The following is a 26,479-nucleotide window of genomic DNA, read 5'->3' on the forward strand; positions in this document are numbered from 1 at the left end:
GGACGGTCATGTGGCTGCACCCACACACATGCACACATGCCTGTGTGAGGCTCCTTTCAAAGTTCACAGGAAATTAAACTAAAGGCAAGCTTATTTTTGTTCACACACTTTTTGGAGTCCCCAAACTTCATGAAAAGGGTATACTATGAAATAACAATGCATGAATTAAAAGTTTTTATGCAAAACGAATTCACATCTTTTAAAAAAAATTTTTTTTTTTGTTTAGTTTAAAGGCAAAGAGAGATTGCCCAAGAGCCTACAGCAGCTGGGACTAGGTCAGGCCAAATCCAGGAGCCCAGAACTCAAACTGGGTCTCTCCCAGGGATGAAAGTACTTGGGTTATCACCTGTTGCCACTTAGGGTACACATTAGCAGGAAACTGGAATTTGGAGTGGGGCCATGACTCAACAGCCACTCTGAGGTTTGTGGGCACCCCAAGAATCTTAACTGCTCCACTAAGTGCCTGTCCCTCAACTTTATCTCTGTTTAATAATTATTTATTGTTTGTTTCTACTAAAGGCAGAGAGAGAGAGAGAGTGGTGTGGAGAGAAGGAGAGGGCAGTGTGAGAGAGAAATCAACTGTTGGATTTGCATCCATTGATTGACTCTCCACATGGCCTGCGACAGCTGGAACTGGGTCAGGTCAAAACCAGGAATCAGGAACTGTATCTTGTCTCAAACCAACACTCCCATATGGGATGCGGATGTCCAAGAAGCAGCTTAACTTGCTGTATCACAGTGCCCACTCTACACTTCTATGCCATTTTCGCACGCCTCATGAGACACCTTCATATGTATGTTTGTAAGACTCACTTCTTTGGTTTTCCTCATGGAAAACTGTCATTCCCTGCTATTTCTCAGTAATGAGAGTGACCTTTTCTTTGGAAATGCCAGTTTCCAGGAGCTGGAGTCTGTTGGAAAGTGTGATTACTTCTCTTAGGACTGTTGACACAACTGCAGGACAGATCCTTGCACAAAGGAACCACAACTATTAACGGGCATTGACAGATGCCATTCCTCCCCACAGACTGGAAACTTACTGATCTCTGGTTCATTCCAGGACACAGGGCTGACTTCCTTGGGATGCTGGAGTGCTCAGTGTCTTTACTTTTAAAAAAAAGTAGCAAGGGTCCGGCGGCGTGGCCTAGCGGCTGAAGTCCTCGCCTGGAACGCGCCCCGGGATCCCATATGGGCGCCGGTTCTGGTCCCGGCAGCTCCGCTTCCCATCCAGCTCCCTGCTTGTGGCCTGGGAAAGCAGTCGAGGACAGCCCAATGCCTTGGGACCCTGCACCCACGTGGGAGACCTGGAGGAGGTTCCTGGTTCCCAGCATCTGATCGACGCGCACCGGCCCGTTGCGGCTCACTTGGGGAGTGAATCATCAGACGGAGGATCTTCCTCTCTGTCTCTCCTCCTCTCTGTATATCTGACTTTGTAATAAACTGAATAAATCTTTAAAAAAAAAAGTAGCAAAAGAAAGGATGAAGAAAGAAAGGGGAGAGAGGGTAGAAGAGAAGAAGGAGGGAAGAAAGATGGAAGGAGGTAGGGAAGGAAAGGCATGGAAAGGAAAGGAAAGAAGGAAAGAGGAAATTGAAAAATTTTACAAATCAAGATTTTTTCAAATAAAAATCTGTTTTCGTTTTGTCTTTGGAGATTAATTGATCTGGTCTCCTTTTCTGGAAGACAAGTGTTGAGCTGCCCCATTTAGCAGCAGTGGGTATTCCCGTGTGGTACAATCCCATCAATTTCCAATTGTCCGCCTGTGTTAATGGCCATTGATTGCTCCATGTGCAGTGTTTTGTTGTGTCTGGCCGACTTCACTGTTCCTGACGCTTGCCAGGCCTCTGCAGGTCCTTGGCATGTGACGTTCATGGCACTTTACAACAGCCCATGCATTATGAGAAAATGGCAACCAGTCCCATGTTATTCACTTTATTTTATGTTTAGATACACATAGTGTAGGATACTTCCAGAAGAAACGTTGGCCTAGTGTATTTAGATCCCCGCGTAAGATTTCTTTAAAACAACATTAAGGATATTTCCAAGAATATATTCATAAGCATTCACTTATAAAAACAGTATCTTGAAACGATTCTTAATTTTGAGCCTCCCCCCTTTTTTTAAATTCCACTTTCTCCATCTCTCTCTACTCTTCACCTGCTGTGTTTGGATCTTAATATAATTATGCAAAAGAAGCACTATTATTCAAACAATTCCCAAAAGTGTTTCTATTTACAATTGTAAAAGCTGATATACCCTCAAATGTATATTTGGAAGAATAAGCTTTTTTTTTATCCTCCAATAACATTTTCAAAAGCCATGCAAATATCTACTAGATGCATTTTGGTAGGAAAAAATAATTTCTGAAATAATTTTAGAATGTAATTTTTTGGTTACATTTTTACGGAAAAGCCTTGGAATGGTTATTGTCAATTAGAAATGATTTATCAGATTCTGCTCCACGAGCAGAACACTGGCCAAGATGCTACATAGAGCGAGAGAGCGAAGACCTTGCCCTCAGCTCATTAGAAAAAAAGAAAAATAAGCCCTCCAAGCTTGGGAAGGTTCCCATTGTGGAGGTGATGGTGGTGGTGGTGGTGGTGGTGGTGGTGGTGGTGGTGGTGGTGGTGATGGTGGTGGTGGTGGTGGTGGTGGTGGTGATGGTGGTGGTGGTGATGGTGATGGTGGTGGTGGTGGTGGTGGTGGTGGTGGTGGTGATGGTGGTGGTGGTGGTGGTGGTGTGGATGTTCACGAGGAAGTGGTGGCGGTGATGATGCGGGTGATGGTGACAGTTATGATGCTGACAATTATTTTGGAAATGTCAGCTTTATGAGAAAGTCATTGTTTGAAAACGTCTTTTACTTGGGAAGTCTGATTTGAATTCTATGAAAAATCCTTTTTAATGTCAAGCTATATACGCAAGCAAGTAGATTAGAAAAGTATTTAAAGCACTCAACTCCGTACTTTAATGTCAAGCAACATTTGCAAATATTCCTGGCAGACACATACTCTAGCTTTGGGAATTTTATATCATCTCAGAAGTGACAAGCCAGAGCCCAGGAATGCACAGGACGAAGCAGTCTATCTTCCTGTTTTTATCCACCAAATATATGCCAATACTTTGAATTCTGATTTTATTTTTTTTAAGATTTATTTATTTTTAATTGGAAAGGCAGATGTACAGAGAGAAGGAGAGACAGAGAGGAAGATCTTCCGTCAGATGATTCACTCCCCAAGTGGCCACAACGGCCGGTGCTGCACCAATCCGAAGCTGGGAACCAGGAACTTCTTTCCTTCTTTCCAGGTCTCCCACGCGGTGCGGGGTCCCAAGGCTTTGGGCCATCCTCGACTGCTTTCCCAGGCCACAAACAGGGAGCTGGATGGTAAGTGGAGCTGCCGGGATTAGAACCGGCGCCAATATGGGATCCCGGCGCGTTTAAGGCGAGGACTTTAACCACTACGCTATCACGCTGGGCCCTGAATTCTGATTTTCTTACAAAATTTTTTTTATATGAATTTACCAAGGATTCTTGTGAGGAATCAACATTGTGTTCAAGCCTTTTTTGGGAACCTGGCCCATTAGGAGGAAGACTCAGGCACCAAGATTTACTGGTGTTCGTGTGCAATTGGAGGGAAGAGAGTGAAAAGGGAACAGCTAGCTGCTTTCAACACATTTTAAACTTCTTGGTAAGATAACCTCCTCTGGAGGGTATTAACCCTCCACAGACTTTTGTGTGTTGGAGTTGATTTTCTGACTTTGAACCCTGACCTCTATAACTTTGCTTATGGGCCAGGACCTGTGTCAAGCACCTTACACCAACCGAATAGGGATTCCTTGCTTTTGGTACTTAATCTTTCCCATTAATGGTGATTCCTAGATGTAGGAATATCTAGTAGGACAGAGGGCTGTGTCTTTGTCTTTTGGTATCACTTTTATAGAATATAGAGTAAGCTTATAAAATAATAAGCTTTTTTCTTTAAGGAAAGATCTATTTATTTATCTGAGGTAGAGTTATAAAAAGAGGAAGAGGAGAGAGAGAGAGAGAGAGAGAGAATCTTCTGCTGGTTCACTCCCCAAATGGCTACAATGGCCAGAGCTGGGGTGATCCAAAGCCAAGAGCCAGAGCTTGTTCTGGGTCTCCCATGTAGGTGCAAGGACTCCAAGGACTTGGGTCTTCCACCACTGCTTTCCCAGAAATGTTATCAGAGAGCTGGATTGGAAGCAGAGTAGCCAGAATAAGGACTGTGCCTGTGTGGGATGCTGGCAACCAAAGGCAGCAGCTTTACCCATCATGCCACAGCATTGGCACCTAATACAATAAGCTTTTGAAACTATTTGAAAATATAGTTATTTACATATGCATTTATAGAACAAAAGTTGGAATAAATCCAGGTAGAAAGAACATTTTGCATAGGTTTACACAGTGCTGCAGCTTTTTTTCTTAATTGAAGGATGTTAAATTTAACAATTGGTATTGTTGAAAATAATTTCTAGAAAGTGCTACAGGGGCAGTGTGCCTGCTAATGCTTGCTCTAGACATGGCATTCATTATCCAGCTTGCCATGGTCACCACTGACTGGATTTGTTTTTGTTTTGCCTGTATTTGCTCATCTATACTCCGTGCTTCTCCCTATTGTTTCTGTGTTTGGGACTTTCGTTGTGATTGAGCCACAGCTCTTGGCATTGGTGATGGAAACTTGGACAATTTCTGAGAGCTGTTATGCCCACTATCCCTCTTACAATGTTAGGATGCTTAGCCTTCATTAGTTCTCAGTACCACATCTTCTTCCTGAATATTTTCCTTTACCCTTCCTCCAAAGACTCCAAATTCGATGGCTTCCTGTTTGCTGTGGTAGTTTTATACTTTCTTTTTCAATTTTTTTTAAAAGCAAGATCTGACAAATTTATTAAAGAAAAAAAAACTTTTTGTGATGCGTTTTTCACTGGTCTATTCTGGCATGCTTCTGAGATCTGGATCCCCTGGACGAGTGAAGGAATGTTCGCGTACTCTGTAGTATTTTCCACACAGTGTGCCCAGTTCAGTCTTGTTGTCACTGCAGTGATTGGCACCAATTCTGGCCCACATGGCGTAACACTGCCCTTCGGGGATGTTCTTAACGCAGATGGCCAGTCTCGTGTTGCCCTGTCAGAGCATTCTCAGAAACTGTTTGTACCCTACTGTACCATTTCTACTCTGCATCCCGAGCTGGAGTCCAGAGATGGTCAACTCCAGTGGCTTTTAAATCTTCTTTGCTGTCACCATCTTCCTGCCATGGATGTGGGATGGCCTCTGTCCAAGTGCAGCCACAGAGATGGCGGGGGAGCAAGAAAGGAAGGTCTCCCTCAATGCCTCCTCCCCCAGTTGATGAAGTAAGCAGAGTCTGCCTCACAAGAAAACTTGCCACACCGTAGTTACCTGCTGGCATGGTAACTAAGGTCTGAGACGCTCTCAACATCTGCAGAGCAGCTTAATTCTTTTAGTCCTAAAAACCAATTCAGTCAGACTGTTAGGCCAAGACAGTTCTTGGCCGCACCACCCATAAGCTTGGACTCTTCTCAAAGGCACTGAATGGGATTTACTGCAGAATTCAGATCAGCAACCATCTGTCCCCTCTCCAAAGACATGGCCATAGTGGGTTCCATCTTCTATCGCATTATATCTGATTCATTAACTAAGAGTGTCAAGTGGAGAAAGGTATGCTAACGAAGTGGTAGGCAGCAGTAATTTATGCTTCCATAGGAGAAACAAACCTGGTAACAGAATTGAGGTGACACTAACTTGGCTAAACACTAGAATTGGCAGCCTTTGAAATACACTGTACCCCACATCTCTCTTTCCCAGATTCCCTGAGAGCTCTTTGTATTTTGTTCTTGAATGATAGACCCAAGTTCTCAGAATGACAGTTGAGTCAGAGACCCAACTACTGCGCTTGAGTAATACTACCACTGAGAGCAGTTTTTCACTCACTGAGCCAGGCACAGGACAGAGAGCTTTACATACATGATGCATGAAATCCTTATGGATCCCCCGTAACATAAGCATTTTATCGTAAGGAAATGAAGCTCAAAGATGCTAAGGCAGGGAAGGAGCCAAGGCAGTCAGTCAATATTTGTTCCTACAGGATCCTTGTACATGATGCTGGGATTGAATGTTTGCGTCCCCTTCCTCCCTAAGTTCGTATGTTAAAGTCCTCACAGCACAGGAATGAGCCTTTTGAGGAATATTAGGTCCCAAGATCACTTCACGAATGGAATCAATGGTCCTCTTCATACCCTCAAACAGGTGTCTTGCTCCTTCTACCATGTGAAAAGGTGGGTGTCGTTATGGGATTGGGGCATCACCCCACCCCCGATACTCTGCACCTTGATCTTGCTCTTCTCATCCTCCACATCTATGAGAAGTAAATCTCTGTGGTTCTCATGCCCCTTGTTCTGTGGTATTTGATACAGAAGCCCATATAGGCTAGGGTGCACAGTAAAACCAAGAAGACAGAAAAACATTTTAGAACATGTTGAAAATATCATTACATTGAAATGCATTTTTAGGGATTTATTTATTTATATTGCAAAGTCAGATATACAGAGAGGAGAAGAGACAGAAAGGAAGATCTTCTGTCCGATGATTCACTCCTCAAGAGACCATAACAGCTGGAGCTGCACCAATCTGAAGCCAGGAGCCAGGAGCTCTCCCGGGTCTCCCATGCAGGTGCAGGGTCCCAAGGCTTTGAGTTATCTTCGACTGCTCTCCCAGGTCACAAACAGGGAGCTGGATGGGAAGTGGGGCTGCAAGAATTATAACCAACGCCCATTTGGGATTCCAGCATGTTCAAGGCAAGGACTTTAGCCGGTAGGCCAGCGTGCCAGGCTCCCATTGAAATGCATTTAATACGCTTAACCTATCAAACATCCTCCATTAGCCTAGCCCAAGTTAAACAAAGTGTTTACATGCAGCTAATAGCAAAATCATCCAAGCCAACGCCACCTTTATTTTTAAGATTTGTTTATCTTTTATTGGAAAGGCAGATTTACGGAAAGAAGGGTGGAGAAACATCTTCCATCTGATGATTCACTTCCCAAATAGTCGCAACAGCTTGAGCTGAATCCATCCAAAGCCAGGAGCCAGGAGCTTCTTCCACGCCTCCTTCATGGGTACAGGGGTCCAAGGCTTTGGGGTGTCCTATACTGCTTTCCCAGGCCACAAGCAGGGAATTGGATAGAAAGTGGAGCAGTCAGGACATGAACCTGTGCCCATATGGGATCATGATGCTTGCAAGGAAGGATTAGCCAACAAAGCCATCATGCTGTACCTACCCACCCCGACTCCTGCAGCCACCTTTTTATAATGAAGCCTTGGCTATCTAACATAATTCAGTGAATTATACACTGAAAGTGAGTGTGTTTTATTTTTTCACTTCATTTTTAAAGATGTATTTATTTTGTTTATTGCACAGCCAGAGTGACAGAGAGCTCCCATCCACTGGTTTACTTCCTGGGTTCCCCCTACAGCAAGGATGGGTCACGCCAAAGGTTGGAGTCAGAAACTCAATCCCTATTTTATGAGTGGCAGGGAAATTGGAAGTGGAGCCAGCACTGAAGCTCAAGCACTCTCACATGGTATGAGAGCAGTGCTTACGAACCACTGCGCTCAAAATCTGGATCATCTTTTTGTTCCTGCGTCTTTAAGCATCACCTGGTAATTCCATTATTATCGCCTGCTCTGTTTTGAATTTCCACAGTGTCCACTCCTGCAAAATAGTTCTCCTGAGCTTCACTACCCAGAAGAAGTAGTTTGAGGACTTTTGATTTCCCTTCTTTGTTTATTATGTAATTTCTTCTTCCTTTAAATGTTTTAGTGTCTGTATTTTTCTCTAGCCATTGGCATATCCTTATTCAGAAATGTCTGGCCATGGCTAGGCACTGCAGTGCAGTGGGTTAAGCTAATACTTGATATGCTCATATCCCATATCAGTTCCAATCTCAGCTGCTCTGTTTCCAATGTAACTGCCTGCTAAGCACCTGAGAAGCAGTGGATGATGGCTGGACTACTGGAACTCAGACCCGGATGGAGTTCCAGACTCCTGGCTTCATCTTCTTCTGTGGCAGCCATTCAGACAGTGAACAGGGGACAGAAGACCTTCTTTCTTCTCAATCTGTCTGCCCTCAACCAAATTCCATTCCAAATAATAAAAAAAAAACCCTTTTAAAGGCAGCAGTTTCTAGCTAGAATACTGTAAAGGATCATTTGAATTCATTTATCATGAAAGAAATGAAAAGGTTAACATGAAAACGTGAAAGGGCTGAAAGAGAATGTGTTTTATGGCAGTATTTTTATGGCACATTTCTTATATTTGACTATAGAACTGCCATAGACGTACTTGAGAACTGGAGACTCGTGGAATTGTACAAAGAGCAGAAGCTTCAGCAGTGGCTGACTTACAAAGCCAGGTGGCGTGAAAACATTCCGTATAGACAGGAGAGAAAAGAAGCCAAGTTTGGAATGAAATTGGAAGAGAAACTTTCTCTCCAGTCAGTTTTGGCAGGGCAGGGTGCCTGTAGGCACCAAATTTTAACTCAGAGCTAATTATGATGGTTGAACGATGAATTGTTCAAGAAGAGGATTGCTAACACCTTACACAGATAACTGGATTTTTTTTACAAAACTATAAGCATTTATTTTTATTAGAAAGCATCTCATTAGCATGTGATCCCTAGAACCCTTAAATCTACCATCTTACTGATAGAAACAAATATGAAAAATTATACATAAGCATTTTTACAAGAAGGTAAAGATTATTCTATATACAGCTGTTTCAATAATTGGAATTCGTTTCTAGGATTTTATTTTAATGATATTTTACCTTAAAATATAGTGAGTGGGTGGTGGTAAAATGTTTTAGAGTCTCTAATACAGTAAGAGTTGCAATAGACAGAATGATTTCTAGGGCTTCACAATACGACCTGGGCTGCAGAAAGATCCTCTGTGTGGCCTGTAGAGGGCGCCCTTATAAAGAAAATATCCCCACTCAGACTGCTGGGAAGCTGGCCCAGCTCCCTGAAGTCAGTGTCACCATGGAGATCTCATTCCAGTGAGGGGGAATGGATTCCACGGTCCTGCTCTGGAAGTGTGTAAATAGCAGATGCTTTTATTGCCTTTGTTTGAATCTCTGCCCTTGCAGAGTAACTCAAGCCGGAAGCTCAGAAGAGAGGAAGCCCATATTTGTCTGGAGCAGTTTGCTCTCCCTGTAGGAGGCTTAGTCTCCGGAGAAGTGTATGTAATGACAAGTTAATGGAAAAGATATGAATTCAGATTTCACATCAAGAGAGATGGAAAAAGGAACGTCTTCCCTGAGCTGTAGAAATTACTCACATTTCCTTCAGATGTTTTTATTAGCCTCTCTTACTATGCACTATTAATGTGCCATCTTTGTGAAAACAAACGATTATAACGACTTGATCAAATGAAATCCATAATATGCAAATGTTACGGGTATGTATTTTGTGCGTTTGAATGGCTTTGTTTTCCTGAAGCTTGGTGCTTTAGAGCCTCCGTGTGAATTTGAACCTGGTTTCAGATCCCCATTCATCTTCTGTTTTATTATTTTTAAAATCTGTGATATGGAGATACTAATACCATCTAACTATCATCAAACACAGTCTGCCTTCTCTTTAATGCATAGGATTAAGTATAATAATGTATAATAAGAACTAAATACAATCATGCAAATGGGAGTATTCTTATTGATATTTTACACTAAAACAATTTTTTTTTACTGTTATATAATTATTGTGGTGAAGACACTAGAACCAACACAGAGACTGGTAAGCATGAGAATGTCAGGAACTCATCCAACTCCAAATAATGATAAATGGTGAATCTGGGCTCAGACCCAACATCCCAGCCCTCGCAAAGCTCCTTTCCGCACAATGGGCAGCGATAATCACCCATGTCCTTCAGATATGCTCAGGCAGGTGCTACGGCATACGCCTGGGTTAGAGGCCAACTCCGATGCTATAAACTGAATGTTTTTCTCTGAAGTTAGGTTCTGATATAATGACCAAAGGTAAGAACAAAAGTAATTTCTTTATCCACTCCTCCTTTGATGGGCATCTGCATTGTTTCCATGTATTTGCTGCTATAGATTGTACAGCTGTAAATATAGGATTACAAATCCCTTTCTCATACACAAATCTCATTTCCTTTGGATGTATTCCTACAAGTGGGATAGCTGGGTCATACAGCAGGTCTATTTTCAGTTCTCTTAGCACTCTCCATACTGACATCCATAGTGGTTATACTAGTCTACACTCCCACTGAAAGTGAAGGAAGGTACCTTGGTATCCACATCCATACCAGCAAGTGTTGTTAGTACAGTTATGAGTGTAAGCCAATCTCACTGGAGTCAGATGGAACCTCAGTGTTGTTTTCATTTGTATTTCCCTGACAGCCAGGGAGCCTGAGAATTTTTTCACATGTGTATTAGTTGTTTGAATCTGTGCTTTTGAAAAATATCTGTTCACTTTTTTTGCTCGTTTTTTCACAGGGTTGTTTGTTTTGCAATTGTGTCTAAAGCTCTTTGTAAATCCTGGATATTAGTCCCCATTCAGCCGTGTAGTGTGCAAAGGTTTTCTCCCATTCTGTTGGCTGCTGCTTCACTTTGTTTCCTTTGCTGTACAGAAGCTTTTTAGTTTGATGTAGTCCCATTTGCTTATTTTGGCTTTGACTGCCTGTGCTCTTGGTGACTTTTCTAAGGAGTCTTTCCCAATTCCTGTAGCTTAGAGAGTGCGTCCTCTGTTTTCCTCCAATAGTTCAATAGTTTTTGAGTGCAGATTTAAATCCTTGATCCATTTATTGCTGAGTTTTGTGCTAGGTGACAGGTCTTACTTCTTACCTCTGTAGGCTGCTACCCAATTGCACCAACAGCATTTGTTGAAGAAACCAGATTTTCCCCTGTATTATTTTCAGTTTTCTTGTAAAAGAATAGTTGATGGTACATGTGTGAGTTCCCTTCTGGGGTTTCTCTTCTGTTCCGTTGATCTTCTTCTCTGTTTTTGTACCAGTACTGGACTGTTGGATGACCACTTCCTGTAGTATGTCTTGAGGTCTGGAATTGTGATTCCTCCAGCTTGATTTGTGGCACATGTACTCCATGGAATACTACTCAGCCATTAAAAGAATGAAATTCTACCGTTTGCAACCAAATGGTCCCAACTAGAGACCATTATGCTCAGTGAAATAAGGCAATCACAAAAGGACAAATATATGTCCTCTCTGATATAAGGCAACCTTCATGCAAAACAGATGAATAATTCTTTCAATACTGTTTTACATCTCATGGGTTTTGGAATTTTTTTATTTTCATTTCTTCTAAAACTTTTTTTTATTAATTTATTCAGTTATTTTTGGTTATACAGTAGCATCATTTGCTTCAAGAAGGTTTTTATTTTCTCTTTCATTTCTTCAGCAACACATTGCCATTCAGTTGCATGCTGTTTGACTTCTTGTTTTTGTGAATTTCTTATTTTCCCTCTTGTCATTGATTGTGCTTTATGGCATTTCATTTAATGGGATATACAGCAAAACTGTGTAATAAGGACTATCATATCCAAATGTGAAGATACAATACAGTATGCATCTCTACTTCCAAGTTAAAGATGGGCTCCCAATAAAACTGCTAAATATGTCTTGACAATAGGATGCTGACTCTCTGCCAACATCCACACCTACAATGTCAGGATACACTGAAACAGCAAAATGACAGACTTAGGACTGTTTGTGAAAAACTATAGTACTGTAATAATATGGAGGGAATCAGAGAGGGGAGATGACTTGGGGAAGGGAGAAGGAAAATCTCAGAGCATATGGAACTGAACCATAATAATGAAAAAAGTAAAAAGTAATTGACCATATAGATTTTATGTGTATTTATTTGAGACAAAGAACACACAGACAAGAAGTGTGAGAGAAATCCCATTTGCTGTCTCACTTTCCAGTTTCCAACAAAAGCTAGAGATGGGTGGGCCAATCCTGAACTTGAAGCTGGGAACCCAATCCAGCTTTCCTGTGTAAGGGATAGGAGCCCAATCACCTGAGCCAACACTGCGGCCTCCCAGGCTTTGCATTAGCAGGAAGTCCATGTCGAAAACTAAAGCTGGAGGTTGGATCTGGCCACTGTTGTGTGAGATGGGCATCCCTAACTGGCCGAAGGTTCTCTTGTACTTGGTGGAATATTTAGTGGTCTAGACCGTATATGGATTGCTTCCTTAAAAACTTCCTACAAAGTACATCTAATTTGTGGTTACAAAACAAAAACCTGAAGTTCAGTATGGATTGTCAGAGGCCCTGAGTGAAGCCAGGAGTTCATAGAATTGTGTCTAGGACACAGGGTGTGTGGACATATTCAAGAATGGCTTTTCATAGCCTCATTTGGTAGAAATAGAAGTCAGAAGCAAGGACTGTGTGCCCCCTTTGTGCTACTGACTCCTTCCAACTTTACACCAATTTTCTGATGCAATCCAAAGTAAGCTTTTCATTTGGAGTAAGGTGCTAGAGTTCTTAAATCCAAAACAAAAAAAGGACACCCTTTGACTGCATTTTAGCTGAATCTTCTTAAATAAGAAGCTTGTTAGTAGTGCCTGGAAGTGCATACTCTGCTTTTTAAAAAAGGAGTCTGTTATTTTTAAATGAATTCTCAGTAAGTTCACACTTATTTAATACTTATTTGGAAGTGAGAATACACTTGGGTTAATAAAAAGCATCTAAAATGTGTTAAGAATTTGCATTCTTACAATTCACAATCTTAATTCATTTCATCCTTAAACAGCTGATCTGATCAACCAGGACGCCAGGACTGATACCCCAGTGATAGGCTTCTGAAACCTCAGAACCTGGTGGGCTCTGCTCAGTGCTGTGCTCCTGGGCAGCAGTCAGGACAGCTGTCTCCTGGGCACCCCAGATGGCACCCAACCGAAGACACGGCCTCTGCTCTAATAGAGTCGATGGTCTTCAGAAACAAGATGATTTCAGGGGTGCAGGTCGGCTGACTCCAGGTGTTGATAGACTACCTGGAAGGAAATGCAAAGTGCTGTCTTCCACAGGAGCTCTTCACAAGAGTTCATGAGGAATACTATAGATCCTAAATCTGTAGACATATGGACAGAAGAGGAAGTGAAAGTGAAGGCAGTCACATCCTCAAGGCTTGCCACAGAGACTGGCAAGTCCCAGGTGATGAATAGACATTTATGAAATGATGATTGAAGATTCAGAGCAGGAATGAGGCCTTTTGGATTGGAGTAGATGGAGATGGTAGAGTTCGGATTTGAACCTTGACAATAGGAGGGGTTTGAATTATGGAAAGGATAGGAAGGAGGGGATATAATACAGGAAAAAAATATTCCAAAGAAGCACATAGAGTGGAAAGACTGAATGTTTTTCATAGAGAAGAATAAGTCAAGTCAATAAATTGGAACATGTTTCAGCTTAGAACCTGGTCCATCTTTCCTTCTATCTCTCCCACAAATGATTGTTGTGGGTCAGACTGATTTTTCAAGTAAAGCAACCACAAGTCTGAAAGATAGGCTGAAGCCAGATTTTAAGGCATCTGAAATACTTGTTTTGAAAAGATGACTCTTGTAACTTGATTGTTAACCTTTGGTGATTTTCTGAGTCATGCATAGAAATTGTGAAAGGTTACTGAAAAGAGTAGACTCATGGCATCAACGACGATAGGTCTCAGAGAAAGGATGTAGGGGTGACGAAACCCAGCAGAGGGAAAGCCAAGGCCATCAGGTAGGAGGATGAGCTTTACAGTGACAAGGTTTAGGAGGTGAGGGGGTGGGGTATAGGAAGTGCCAGAGATGCCCGTGTTTGAGTCTGTGGCCATAGTGAAGCACCGACAAGGGCCAGTGCTGACAATACCACGCCTTCCTGGGGATGGGTGGGCAGATGGGGCTTAAATAGAAGAGCTTGAGAAGAATGCTCTTGTCAGGAGGGGCATCTCTCTTTTCCGGCCCTTGACCTTCATCTGCCCTGTGTCTAATATTGACAGACATTTACCATCATCTGAAACCTAGGGAGAAGAGACATCTTGGTAGAAGAGTTCAACTATCATGCTTCCCTTTTTTTAAATAAAGAATTTTAAACCCATTCATACAACATTTAAAAGTGTATTGGTTTCACAGAACAAGCGCGAGAGCATACACACTCCCATCTGCTGATTCCCTCCCAGATGCCCACAGGGACCTTGCATCAGGCCAGGGCCGAAGCTGGGAGCCAGGAGCCCAGTCGAGGTCTCCCACGTGGGTAGCTATCCCTGCTGCCTTCTAGGCTTTGCTTTTTAGAGCCAGACATCTAACCCAGGCTCTCCAACGTGGGACACAACCATCTTAATCTGTACCTTAAGTGCTGGGCCAAATGCTTGCCTCCGGAACTTACCTTTATTTTTTTTTAAGCTGGGAACCACACTGAATTTTGAGAGCATTCAATTTTGAAAAGGTTCATATTGTATAAATATATGGAAACTAAATTACACAAAGCATAGGCTTACCATGTCTCTACTTTTATGATCTCTTGATATCAGCATACATAGTAAATTCCTCAAGGACAATTCTCAAAATGTGTTTGCCTAGGAAAAAGGATTACAAATCTTATCCTACTGTTCTTTTTTATGAGGAAGATTACATCATAGCTACCTCTGGAATAATGACAGAGCATGAAAGTATGTATAACTGATGTGCACCGATTCTCCTAGATGCATCCTTATCATAACCTTATGTTCAAGCCTCCTTAGCTATCAACTCTTCTAACAAAGAACGGTTTCATATTGGAATTTGATCGACTGACCTTCCCCACGTTTTCCAGTGGGAAGTTGTGAGCAGGAAAGAGGTGAAGTGAAGCAAAGCAGAACGCATGGGGAACAGCCGTGTTCCTGATAGTGTAGCAGATTCTTTGATTTCAGTCACTGAAGCTTGAGAGTTAAACGAATCCCCAGTTGTTCGGCACTGAAAGGACTTGCCCCTGTCTTCCCTTGCTGGGTGATGGCAGTTACTTTTCCTTAACAATCACTCTTCTCCTTTTATGTTCCTGGAATCCTGGTGTTGGAAAGAACATCAAAAGTTCATCATGTTTCATTTCCCACTTGCCAATTGAATGATACCTAAATTGTCTAAGGTGGTTTTCGTCTGTGCTGCTTTAACTCTCAGCCTTAGAAAATGGTCACCAGGAGAGTGACAGAAGAAAGTTGGCTGGCCACATATTGTAGTCTTGATGATAGCTATTTGTGCACTTGGCAGTAGCATGAAACACGCTTACATAGATGGTTAGCATCCCAATGTTTTGGAATATAAATGGTGAAAATATGCAAGGATAAAGGATAGTTTCTTATAGAAAACAGTATTTTCAGCTGTCAGTGATTTGTCTTCATAATGTTTAACACAGTCATAAAAATTTGAGAAAATAATTTAGCACGTAAAAGTTTGACTAGAAATGTGGCTATACAGGAAGCTAAGTTTTGTGTGTTCTTTGTGTCTTTTGTGTTCTAAGAGTTTTTGGTACCCGTGGCTGCCAGTGCATGTCCACAGGAAACTGTTTGCTATGGTACTGAGTGAGATACAAGTTGTGGCCACAAATAAATTTGGAAAATACTAGGTTTCTCTGTCTCCTCTTTGGAGTCCCAATGAGATTTTGCAAAGGTTCTTGGAAACCAAGAAACCTGTTTCTAGTGGGTAAACTCAATATTTTATTTGTATCTACATAGCTATTCACACTTTAGCAATTAATTAATTTTTTGAATTAATTGTTCACACTTTTCCCCAGAAGAGGCCAAATCTTACTCATTTTTACATAAAACCTGTGCTCTGTGCAAATTGACCTACAAAAGGCATTCAGCCAAGGTGAACAGGGATACAATGAAAATGGCCCAGGCAGAGTTGGTGGAAATGAAGCCAGTGCTGAGAAAGCTAGGGTGAGGACTCGTGTGTCAGGAGGGTGAGCAGAGTCAAGGTCAGAGTTAGAAAGAGGAGTGGCAAGGAGGGCCAGTTCCGAGTTCAAGGAGCCTGTTCGTAAACCAAGCAGATTACAGCTTCTGTCTGCACACTTGAAGCCCAGTGGTCCATCTTGTAAGTGATTACAAACTCTTTCTTGAGTCACCTGTGTGTACCAGGGTTCAAGACAGACTCAACATTGACAACCGGAGATGCAGCTTTCACACTGCTTGTGGATTGTCAAGCTGTTATAGAAACTCCTGTGGTAAACTCAGGCCAAGTGATTGTTGAGAAAAAAGAAATTAGTTGAGAGGACTATCTGAAACCCACACATTACTGCATTTAGAGCCCTCCCATCTTTCTCCTCTAAGCGTTAGAACACCTGTGATATGTGTCAGGGTCATAACCCCAGGTACTGACAGAAAGCGGAGCCCCAGGAAAATCCATGGGTGAATGTGCAGGCAAACAAGGGAGATGCCGAGAGGAAGTTCAGGTCAGCAGAATGAACACTCCAGAAACTTTGTCTTGGATCCTGAATGCCCAGGAGAAACGCCATTAGAAAGCCTAATTCCTACTGCTCTGAATTAATGCCTTCTATTGACCACCCTCTAATTTGCCCAAATGGTCAAAGGAAATTGAAAATAGGTAAAAATATATTGTGAACTAAATATTATGCAAATTATTCAAAGGCAGAAAACAGTATGCTTTAAAATAATTCATTTGAACCATATTTTCTTCCAGAGCAACATTAAACACTCTCAAAAGTTCCTTTTGGAGGAGAAGCTGAATAAATATCCAAAGTTTGCTTGAAAAATTTTCCTTTTATGGGATAAGAATTTGGGTGTCCCGGGTTTTTTTTTCTGTTATTTTATTTTTTTTACAGTTTAGCATTGCTTGGGTGGTAGGCATACAATTATTGTCATCTCCATAGCTAAACCTTAACAATAGCTTCAGTTTTTATTATTATTCAGAGTTCCACTTTTATTCTAAGTGGAATAGGTCTAAAGGCAGTTATTACATTCATATTATGAAGCACATATTTTTCTGCAGTGATTATCATGTGCATGTTATGGCATCAATTACTAAAAACATATTTGTTGTTCAAACCATATGCTGACTTGGGTTGCTCTCAGCAAGCAGTGCATTTAGAGTAAAGGGGGGTTCCTTGAGCACATGTGGGTGTACCCACTCTATTAGGCATACAAAGGGCCCTTACCTCATAGCCCACTGCTGTATCAAGTAATAAATGTGACAGTTACCGGTTCGACTTTCCTTATCCCGTCTTCCTGCAGAACTGAAATGTAACATGTTTCTTACTAGGAACAGATGCTGGGAGCCTTCTTTTGAAATTCTTCTGGAGAAGCTGCCCTGTTGATTGCATGAGACGTGAGACGGGGAAGGGGCTGTATGCAGATGTCTACTGGCACGGATGCATTGTTGTAATTGCTGTTCTGCCGACCCCTCGCTGAGCACCATGCTTTTCTCTTGTAGGTGATGTGCCTTCAGGACTTTTTTGGTGACGATGACATTTTTATTGCATGTGGACCGGAGAAGTTCCGTTACCAGGATGATTTCTTGCTAGATGAAAGTGGTAAGGAAAAAAAAGTTCAAAACCAGGGGAAATTTGAGGCAGCTTTCCAAAATGAGCTGCACCAGGCCAAGATTATGTCAACTCCCAAGCTGCCAAATCAGTTTCAGATCCTCAACCAGCATGTCTTTTCCATATCTTGAATTTCTTTGATTTTTTAAAAATATAGGAAACAGATGAAATGATTATTGGAAAAGCCAAATAATGTAGAAGAATAAATTATTAATGGTTAATTTAAAATCATTTAATAACTAAATTCAGATTTTATTGAAAGCATTCTTTAGTCTTCATATTTTAATTATATAGTGGTTCTTAAATTTATAGTCGAAGGATTTGTGATCATACAATTATTAGCATGTTTTTGAGGTTCACCTTTCATGGGACTGCCTTTAATTTCTAGCTGGAAGACTGGGTTAAAGACCCTCCTCATTGACATAGTTCAGAATTTGTATGTTATTACTGTATAAGAGGTAAGAACAAAAGGGCTTTCCTTCCATCAAAACACTAGACACAAGCATCTATAATTGATAAAAAAAGAACAATGTTTAAAGGGGGAAAGAATGTGTTATGAAATGAATATCAAAGGTGTGGCTTTAAAAGGTGTTTTTTTTGCTACTCGAAATCACCCCTGAATCTTAAGTAGCAAAATAAGATGGTTGTGCAAAGAGATCCTTCCTAGATCATATAAGTTAATATTTCATGTAGGACATATTATACATTTGCTGACAATTCAAATCTTCTATAGTTTGAAATATTTAATGTGATGAGATTTTTGCAAAGATCAGTACAAAAATTAATTAACAGCATTTTAGCAAAGTAGGTGGGTATTGGTAGAACCTACAATAATAGGGTCAGTGATATACAAGAATGGTCTTACCCTGACCCTGCAGGTGTGTGTTCCTATGCAGTATTTGTGTTATATTTGTATGCTTTTAGTTGGTTATATACACTTATGCATGTCACAATTATTTCATATTTTAAAATTAGGGTGTGCTGGGAGTGATGAGAAGAAGAAAATTACTTGTTTGTCCTGAAAAAATGACAAATGCTTGATGAAATGCTTGATGAAAAAAATATATATAGCTGTGTCATTTGGAGAGATTTATTTTGGTTCGTGGGTCCTAACTAGAAGAGTAGTTTGGCATTTTTCTTCCCTTTAAGTTTTCTCCAAATACATTTCATCTTTATCACTGATTGATGTGCCTTTTAGGGCAAAGATTTTTGTAACTATATCAGATATATCATGTCCCAGGGGAGGGTCTCCCCATGTCTTACCCTCTTTTGAGGATAAGTCAGCCTTGCCATTGTGTGAAACACGTGGATGTTAAGAGCCAGCAGAAGAGCTGACAGCATGGTTTTGAGAAAATAAACTGCCTTGACTTTCAATTTAAAGAAAATAGCTGCTTCTGATAGCATGGTCTGAGAGACCAGATGCGTTCTGAAATGAAAGTTCTATTTGTTGCTTTGATATAGAAAACAGCCTGTCAAAACTGAATTGGGATGCAGCTCAGTTTCAAATCTATAGACTTGGCTGTGGATTCCCAAGCCCTGCTGTCTCTAGTTCCCAGGCATACTGGAGGCCACATCCCCTGACTGAGCTGGGAAGCCTGCAGAACTGAGTTCCCCGCCCAACAATGGGCTGTCAGTCCATAGTGCTGCACATCTACTCCTGTTCAGCTGCTAACAGCTGACTTTCTGAGAAAGATTAAAACAAACAAAAACAAACCAAAAAACCCATGAGAGAATCCTTTGCAGTTTCCCCCTTACAATCCTTTTTCATTAAAAAATGCACACATAATTATATACTTATAGACATGTGTACAGGATTGTGCATGTGTGCGCACACACACACACACACACACACACCCGGACATTGTGGCTTGGCCCTGGGAGGGCCCACTCCAGACTATTTTGGTGATTGCTTGACTTCCTTTCACCTCATGATTCTACTGTTCTTGGTGTGAAGAATATTTGCCAAGTCACTCTGTCCTCCCCCATCCTAAAGGAAACATGAATATGGGTGGGTTTGGGGGAGGGGAAGCAGTGGTTTGCATTTTAGAAAAAAAAATCTAAACTAAGATTTTGCTTCCTAGAATGAACTTACCCTGAGACTAAATTCACATGTTGACAACTGCAATTTTCCTGTTGCTTGTACAGCATGCAAATTAGAATCTTTTTATAAGTGTTGTGAGCATGCTTTAGCTCCGCTTATCTGTACTTGCTAAATGGTATTTGCATGTTGATACTTCATTTGCTGTGTTCCATAGCAGCTTCCATAAAGGAATGGCAGCAGGGAGTGCAGACATCTTCCGAATTAATACGCTAACCCTGTACAGAACTGTGCTGGGTTTAATGGCACCGAGAACTGGCCTTTTGCTTCAAGGCAGCATTTTTATTTTATCTTTCAAAATTAACTGGGCTCCCAGTGTGTTTGGGATTAGCAATAATACATCCCCCAAATTGCTGCTCCAAAAGCTGCTAGGGAAGTCTGTTCAGGTCCTGACAGTGAGAACTTCCACCATCACAGATGTATATTTTATGGGGCTGCCTGGGAGCCAAGTCAGTGTTAGAAATGAATGACAAGGGAGCCTCTTTCTCCTCCCCTAAGTTTTCACATGCAGAAAAGCTATCTTTAGGCTGGTTCGGAGTGTGACCACTTTAGAGACACCAGCATCCATCAGTGGTGTCTCAGCACCTTGCAAGTGGTAGATAGAGTGTGTGATATATATATATATATATATATATATATATATATATATAGAGAGAGAGAGAGAGAGAGAGAGAGAGAGAGAGAGAGAGAGAGCGCGAGCGCGAGACCGGCAGATCATTCCCCTTCATGCCTTGCTGTCTGATTTAGAATGAAGAAACATCCTCAAGGAAATGCCAAGTTGGAGACAGGAAGCTCAACATGGTGTTGTTTATATACTCATGACAAAGTGACAAATTTGTGATATCTTGCCCTTCAAAAACAGCATGAGTTTTTGGGAGACAAATGTCCAGCTCACATCCTTGGTGATGAGTCAGATTCTGGAGGTCACTGCCCACCTTCAGGGCCAGTCCCCCACAACCCGGCCAGTATCTTCACCTCTTCACCTCTGTGCCTTGCCTGGTCCCCTCCACCATGCCCAGCACCTGTCCACAAGGCTCTCTCTCTCATCCTCTCCTCATTCTTCTTTATTGACTAGCCTCCCAGGTGCTGTTAATCCTGCTGGCATTAGCTTTTTTTTTAAGATTTATTTATTTTTATTGGAAAGGCAGATTTACAGAGTGAAGCAGAGATAGAAAGATCTTCTTCCACTGGTTCACTCCCCAAGTGGCCACAAAGGCCAGAGCTGAGCCAATTTGAAGCAAGGAGCTAGCAGCTTCTTCCAGGCCTCCCACAAGAGTGCAGGGTCCCAAGTCTTTGGGCCATCCTCTACTGCTTTCCTAGGTCACAAGCAGGGAACAGGATGGGAAGCGGTACAGCTGGCACATGGAATCCCAGCACATGCAAGGTGAGGATTTAGCCTCTTCGCCATTGCACTGGGCCCTGGCAATAGCTTTTACTTTCAGCTTACTTGTGAGTTATTTCAAAACATTCCCAGAAAGCTGGAATTGAATGATACCTTTATTTTTAGTTCAAATTTTGAAATTCATGCATGGCATTTTCATAAGTCACATTTCCCATAAACTTTTTGAAGACCCCCTTCATAGTTTCGCCTACATGCTATATTCCTTTGGTACAGCTGCTGTGACAAAGCCTCCTAATAAGGCAACTTAAAATGACAAACATTTGTCGTCTCATAGTGCTGGAGGCCAAGAGTTCAAAATCAAGGTATGAGTAGAGCTACGTTCTTTCTCAAGGCTCACTTGAAGATCCCTTCCTTCTTCCAAGTTTCTGGTGGTTGCTGGGAATTTTGGCCCTTCCCTGGCTGGTGTTAACCTCACTCCGATCTCAGCCTTAGTCTTCTGCTGTGGGCTGTTATGTCCCCATTCTTCCAAGAATATCAGTGACTAGAATAGGAGCTATCCTAACGTGGTATGTCCTCATCCTAACTTAAAAACATTTGCAAGCATCCATTTTCCAGAGAAGGTCATCGTCACAACTACTAAAGATTAGGAGTTGAACTTATCTTTCTGGAGGACAAAGTTGAGCCCATGGAAGATATTGTTAGAGCCTCTCCAGATGTTACTTTGACTTGGGTCATAAGTAAACTAATTTTCCTTTATTGGTTTTGATCTGTATTTAGATTTGTGCAGTGATTACAATGTAATTATTAGAACTCACAAGCAACAGAGTCATTACCAGGCTACCCCCTCATCCGAAAGAGTGGTCAGAGGAATGCCCTCAGACAGTCTGAAAATTTTAGCAATGCATTTCACAGAACCCTTTTCTTGCCATCTCTTTGACTAAGGTGACAGTGTGTCTGAATGATATATGAGTGGTTGCATTTATATTTATTGAAGTACCATGTCTAAAAGGTTCTCATTTATGGATTTATGTCCAGTGTGCTGGAGGAGGTCTGTATTTAAATTGACCCCTTAGGTCCCCCTAGACAGAGACCCAGTTTGTTGATTGCTTTGGACTCTGAATGCTTTTGCAATAACTGGAAAGGCATGTTTGAGAATATCAAAAGTATGAGAATGAAATCCTCTGAGCGGAAAGATGCAGTGGTCAAACACTAAACAAAGATCTGCAAGGATTCTAACAGGTGGATGATGTCTGGAAAGATAAAAGTGAAGTGGTATAACCAAAAAGTAGTGATGTAAAGTTCAAAAATAAAATGAAAGATTGTGTTAATTCGTTCCTAGCAAGGTGATTTTCACAGCAGCATGTGCGAAAATTACTTTTGGCTGACTCAGTGTGAGATGCAGTGTGGAGTGGGTCATTTGCTGTGTATATTGAAGGTGTAGTGTATATTAGAAAATATTTCTGCCTCTCTGATTGATGATCACAAATGTGACTGAAACAAAAGAATTTAAAAATGTGTTATTCAAAATTCACAGCACCTAGAAGAAATGTAAGGAATTGAGCTTAAAAATGTTCTTATTGAAAAATTTGTATTTCTTAAGTTATTAAAACTTTCAAAACTGCCCTAAAATTTTGGGGACATGATGTGTGTATGTACCTAAAAATGTGTGTGTAAACACACATACACGTGCATGTGTACAGCTGTGCAGTGCCCCATCTCCGGATAATTCCAGTCCAGCTTCTGTCTGCACTAGACCGTGCTGGAATCTAGTGTTATTCCTGCATATGGCATTCTAGAACAGATATTTGCTTAGCTTCTCGTGTGGCCCTCCATGCTTCGGGTACGCAGGACCACTGGGCAAACATTTCAAGAAATACTCCACCTTGACCACTTTCCAGGGATCCATGTTCTGAATGAAATAAGACAGAAGCTGTATCAGACACCAGTCCTGATGGCTTCCCCCAGTTCTGGGTGATGACTACACAGGGCTAGAAACCAGTATGGAAATGGTCTTGGATATGAGAGATCTCACCCAAGCTTTGCCTGCTTGCTGTGTGGTCTCTGTTTCTCCAGGCCTGCTTCCTGTTCTGTAAAAAACCTTTTTTTCCCCAGGTTTGTAATGGACCTCAAATGAGACAATAAATGTCAAAGCACTTACCAAACTGTGTTCCTTATTATGTTGTGAATGATGTTGGTGAATGACACCTCAGCTGAAATATACCTCCTAGTGGATTGCAGCTGCACTCAGCTGCAAAGACTCATTTACAGGACTTAATTGGAGGCAGATGTCACCAAGATTTGCTTTGGGTGCACTTTAGAACCAGCCAGCGATAACCAGTATTTCCTTTTCACTCTCGACTTTTATTCCTACGGCAGAGGTGAGGGGATGTCTGGGGGCTTTGGAAGCGACCCACTCTTCTCTGCAGGGACTCTCTGGAAAGTTAAACCAAAGCAGACTTAGAAGGATTGGTCAGATTTCTAGAACTGAGAACAGTTGGAGGTCTGTCCCTTCTTGAGAAATATCTGCCTGTCTCTGCATTCACATTGATTGGGGTCAAAGACACCATAGATGGTCCCACAGCTCTGTCCTGGGGCTGGAGCTATTGGGAAACACACAGGTCATTGGGAACACCAGAAAGTGCAGAGAGTTTGGGTAAAGACTGAATGGGTTTTGTGCTGCTGCTGTTGCTGCTGCTGTTGCTAGCAAGATTCATGTATCATCTCAGTCATTCACTCATTTGTTCAATGAGCGAGCTTAGTTTGCTGTATGCCCAGTGATATTCTAGCAACAAATAACTGTAGGTAGTAAAAATTACATAAAACATGACCCTTCATAATCACTTTTCACTTGCTTATATCCACAAATCAAGGGATCTTAGGTGCTAAACTTGGCCCCAAAACATTCAGTATTGGCCTCCTGCTCTCATAAAATGTATCTCTTCAGAATAACATTGTGCTAAAGAGATGAATGGCCCACAACAGACTGGTGAATCTTGGTAGAATGAAGTCTTAGTTGGATTCTGAGGCTACTTGAGATAGAATCTGTGGGCAGATTTCTTTAAGCTGCATGGTACTTGTCAGTGCTGGGATGGTTTATTGTTTCTGGGGGTTTTAGTTCTAGGAATATGTAGTTCTTATCTAAAAGAAACTTCATAGCTGCCCTACTGTATAAATGTGAATTTTCTATGTCATCTCATTGTGTTCTTATAAAAGAATAGAAAATTGAGTGTGATTGTGCATGATTGCATCATTTTGTAGAATTCAGTCTGGTGTTTGATAGAGAAGGATTGGGCTTTTGTTTGTTTTGCTTTTGGAATAGAGAGCACATTGACTAACTTGCTTTTCTCAGGAAGTTCCTCTTTGCTTCCTAGCAAAAGAAGCATAACTCCCGAGGGTTCTGGAGACTTTTTAAACCACAGCAACCATTTAGCTCATGCATAAATATCAAGATTCCCAGAACATAATGATATTTCAGATTTCATCAACTGCCAAGTTGTGGAGACATATAGAGTATTGTACTTTGGAGACACAATTCAACTCAGCCACAAACTAGTTCCTTTGCTACAAATAGATCATTTTCTGCATAGGAGATTAAAGCATTTGTGTGTGTGTGTGTGTGTGTGAGAGAGAGAGAGAGAGAGAGAGAGAGAGATGTTTTCATTTCTGGCCTTTGCGAACTGCTTCTTAGTGTATTGAGCAATAGTGAAATATGAATTGTTGACATGGAAAAACCCCACCAAAAGCAACACAGAGTGAAAGTTCTGGGCACTAAGAGTCTTGGGGTTATCAGGTTCCTTTCTTCAAGACTCTCCCCACATAGCATCCCCACAGGTGTTTCTCCAGCCCTATGAAGAACCCAGCTGGAACCCTCAGGCCACACCTTGGAATAAAACTATTTCCACTGTCTACCATTGCCACTTGTCTCTCCCTGTTTCTCTCTGTCTCTCTCCTGAATAGAGTGGTCCTAAGTCTACCCTTTAGGGAAATACCTCCTACTTGCCTTATTCTTAAAAAATGAGTTTTTTTCCTAACCTACTGGAAGGATCAACATTATTCACTTGCAAACTATTTTATTCTCCTTTCCTTTCAGATCACAATGACCTGGTAACTTCACTCATGTTCTCAAGTCCTCCCCCTCCCATTGTCTTTCTTTCTTTTTTTTTTTTTAAGATTTATTTATTTATTATTGCAAAGTCAGATATATAGAGAGGAGGAGATACAGGGAGGAAGATCTTCCGTCCGATGATTCACTCCCCAAGTAAGCGCAATGGCTGGTGCTGAGCCGTTCCAAAGCCAGGAGTCAGCAGCTCTTCCGGGTCTCCCACAAGGCCGCAAGCAGGGAGCTGGATGGGAAGCGGGACTGCCAGAATTTGAACCAATGCCCATATGAGATCCTGGCACGTTCAAGGTGAGGGCTTTAGACACTAGGCCACTGCGCTGGGTCCCCCATTGTCTTTCAAGCCAAGAAGGGTTTCTCTCCCCTTCTAAGGCCCTTTTGTGTTCTTGGTTTTGCCATGTCCGCGTTCCTTTCCCATTGCTGTAGTATCGCTTCTTCCTCACTGAATAGCCAGGGCACAGGGTTCTTCTAGTCCCTATCTCCCACTAAGTCATCTCTATTATATCATGAATATGTGGAGCCTTTCACAATCACTACTTTAAAAACATGATTGACTGAAGCCTCATTTCCTTATTCTCACTCAGACTCACAAACATATGAGTTATAACTTAGGGCAATTGGCACATTGAACACACAAGAATTATTATTTTTATTATATTTTTAAAAATTAGCTTCCATGGTTCTTTTAGATTATATAGTAGTAGAAGCTCTTTTTTTAGCCATTAGATGAGACCTCAGCAAATCTAGGATTTCTCTGACTTCTTTTTTTTTTTTTTTGATGGTCAAAGCCTAAGTTTATTAGTGGCATCAGGTTTTATACACTGACGGTCATAGAGGATAAGGGTGGAGGTATTGAGCTTAGCAACAAAACCCATGAACTGTTTCTGCACTCTTGTTTGGAACTCCTTTTTTCTCGTATATTCCACCAAGTGTTTTCATACACATGCTGTCCATTCAACTGTTCTTATACAAATGATATCCAATCAGGTATACAAAAGGTAGCCATTCAGTTTTTCTCACGCAAATATTATCCAATCAATTGTAATCCTGTGCTTGCTGACCTTCTAGGGTCACAATGTGCTCCTACAAATCCCCCTTCTGTGTTTTGTAAAATTAGGCCTGAAAGATGTAGCTAGGGGGAACATGCTCTTGGAAGAGCAGAATAATGGGGAGAAACAATATTATATATTATATAATTTCTCCCGAGGTAACATGCTTTTGTGTTTAAAACGAAATCAGAGTGACACAGAAACAGTGAAAAGATCAACATTAACATCCGTCATACATAACAGCTGAGTACAAACTTAACATCAAAGTTTCTATACAGTTACATCTTGTTTAGCAT

At 41.4% G+C, this 26,479-nt stretch overlaps 1 protein-coding gene across 3 annotated transcripts in view; it reads left to right on the plus strand.

The window, feature by feature from the left end:
• Positions 1–26,479, plus strand: part of DCLK1 (doublecortin like kinase 1) — a 341,441-nt gene that overhangs the window by 153,237 nt on the left and 161,725 nt on the right. For all 3 annotated transcript variants that reach the window (XM_004577534.2, XM_004577533.3, XM_004577538.2), the window contains exon 4: positions 17,469–17,568. In XM_004577534.2, the coding sequence (XP_004577591.1) occupies positions 17,469–17,568 (100 nt within the window). The remainder of the gene's footprint in view (positions 1–17,468; positions 17,569–26,479) is intronic.

This window comes from Ochotona princeps, chromosome 12 (genome assembly GCF_030435755.1).
Source record: "Ochotona princeps isolate mOchPri1 chromosome 12, mOchPri1.hap1, whole genome shotgun sequence".
In the NCBI taxonomy this organism is placed as follows: Eukaryota; Metazoa; Chordata; class Mammalia; order Lagomorpha; family Ochotonidae; genus Ochotona; species Ochotona princeps.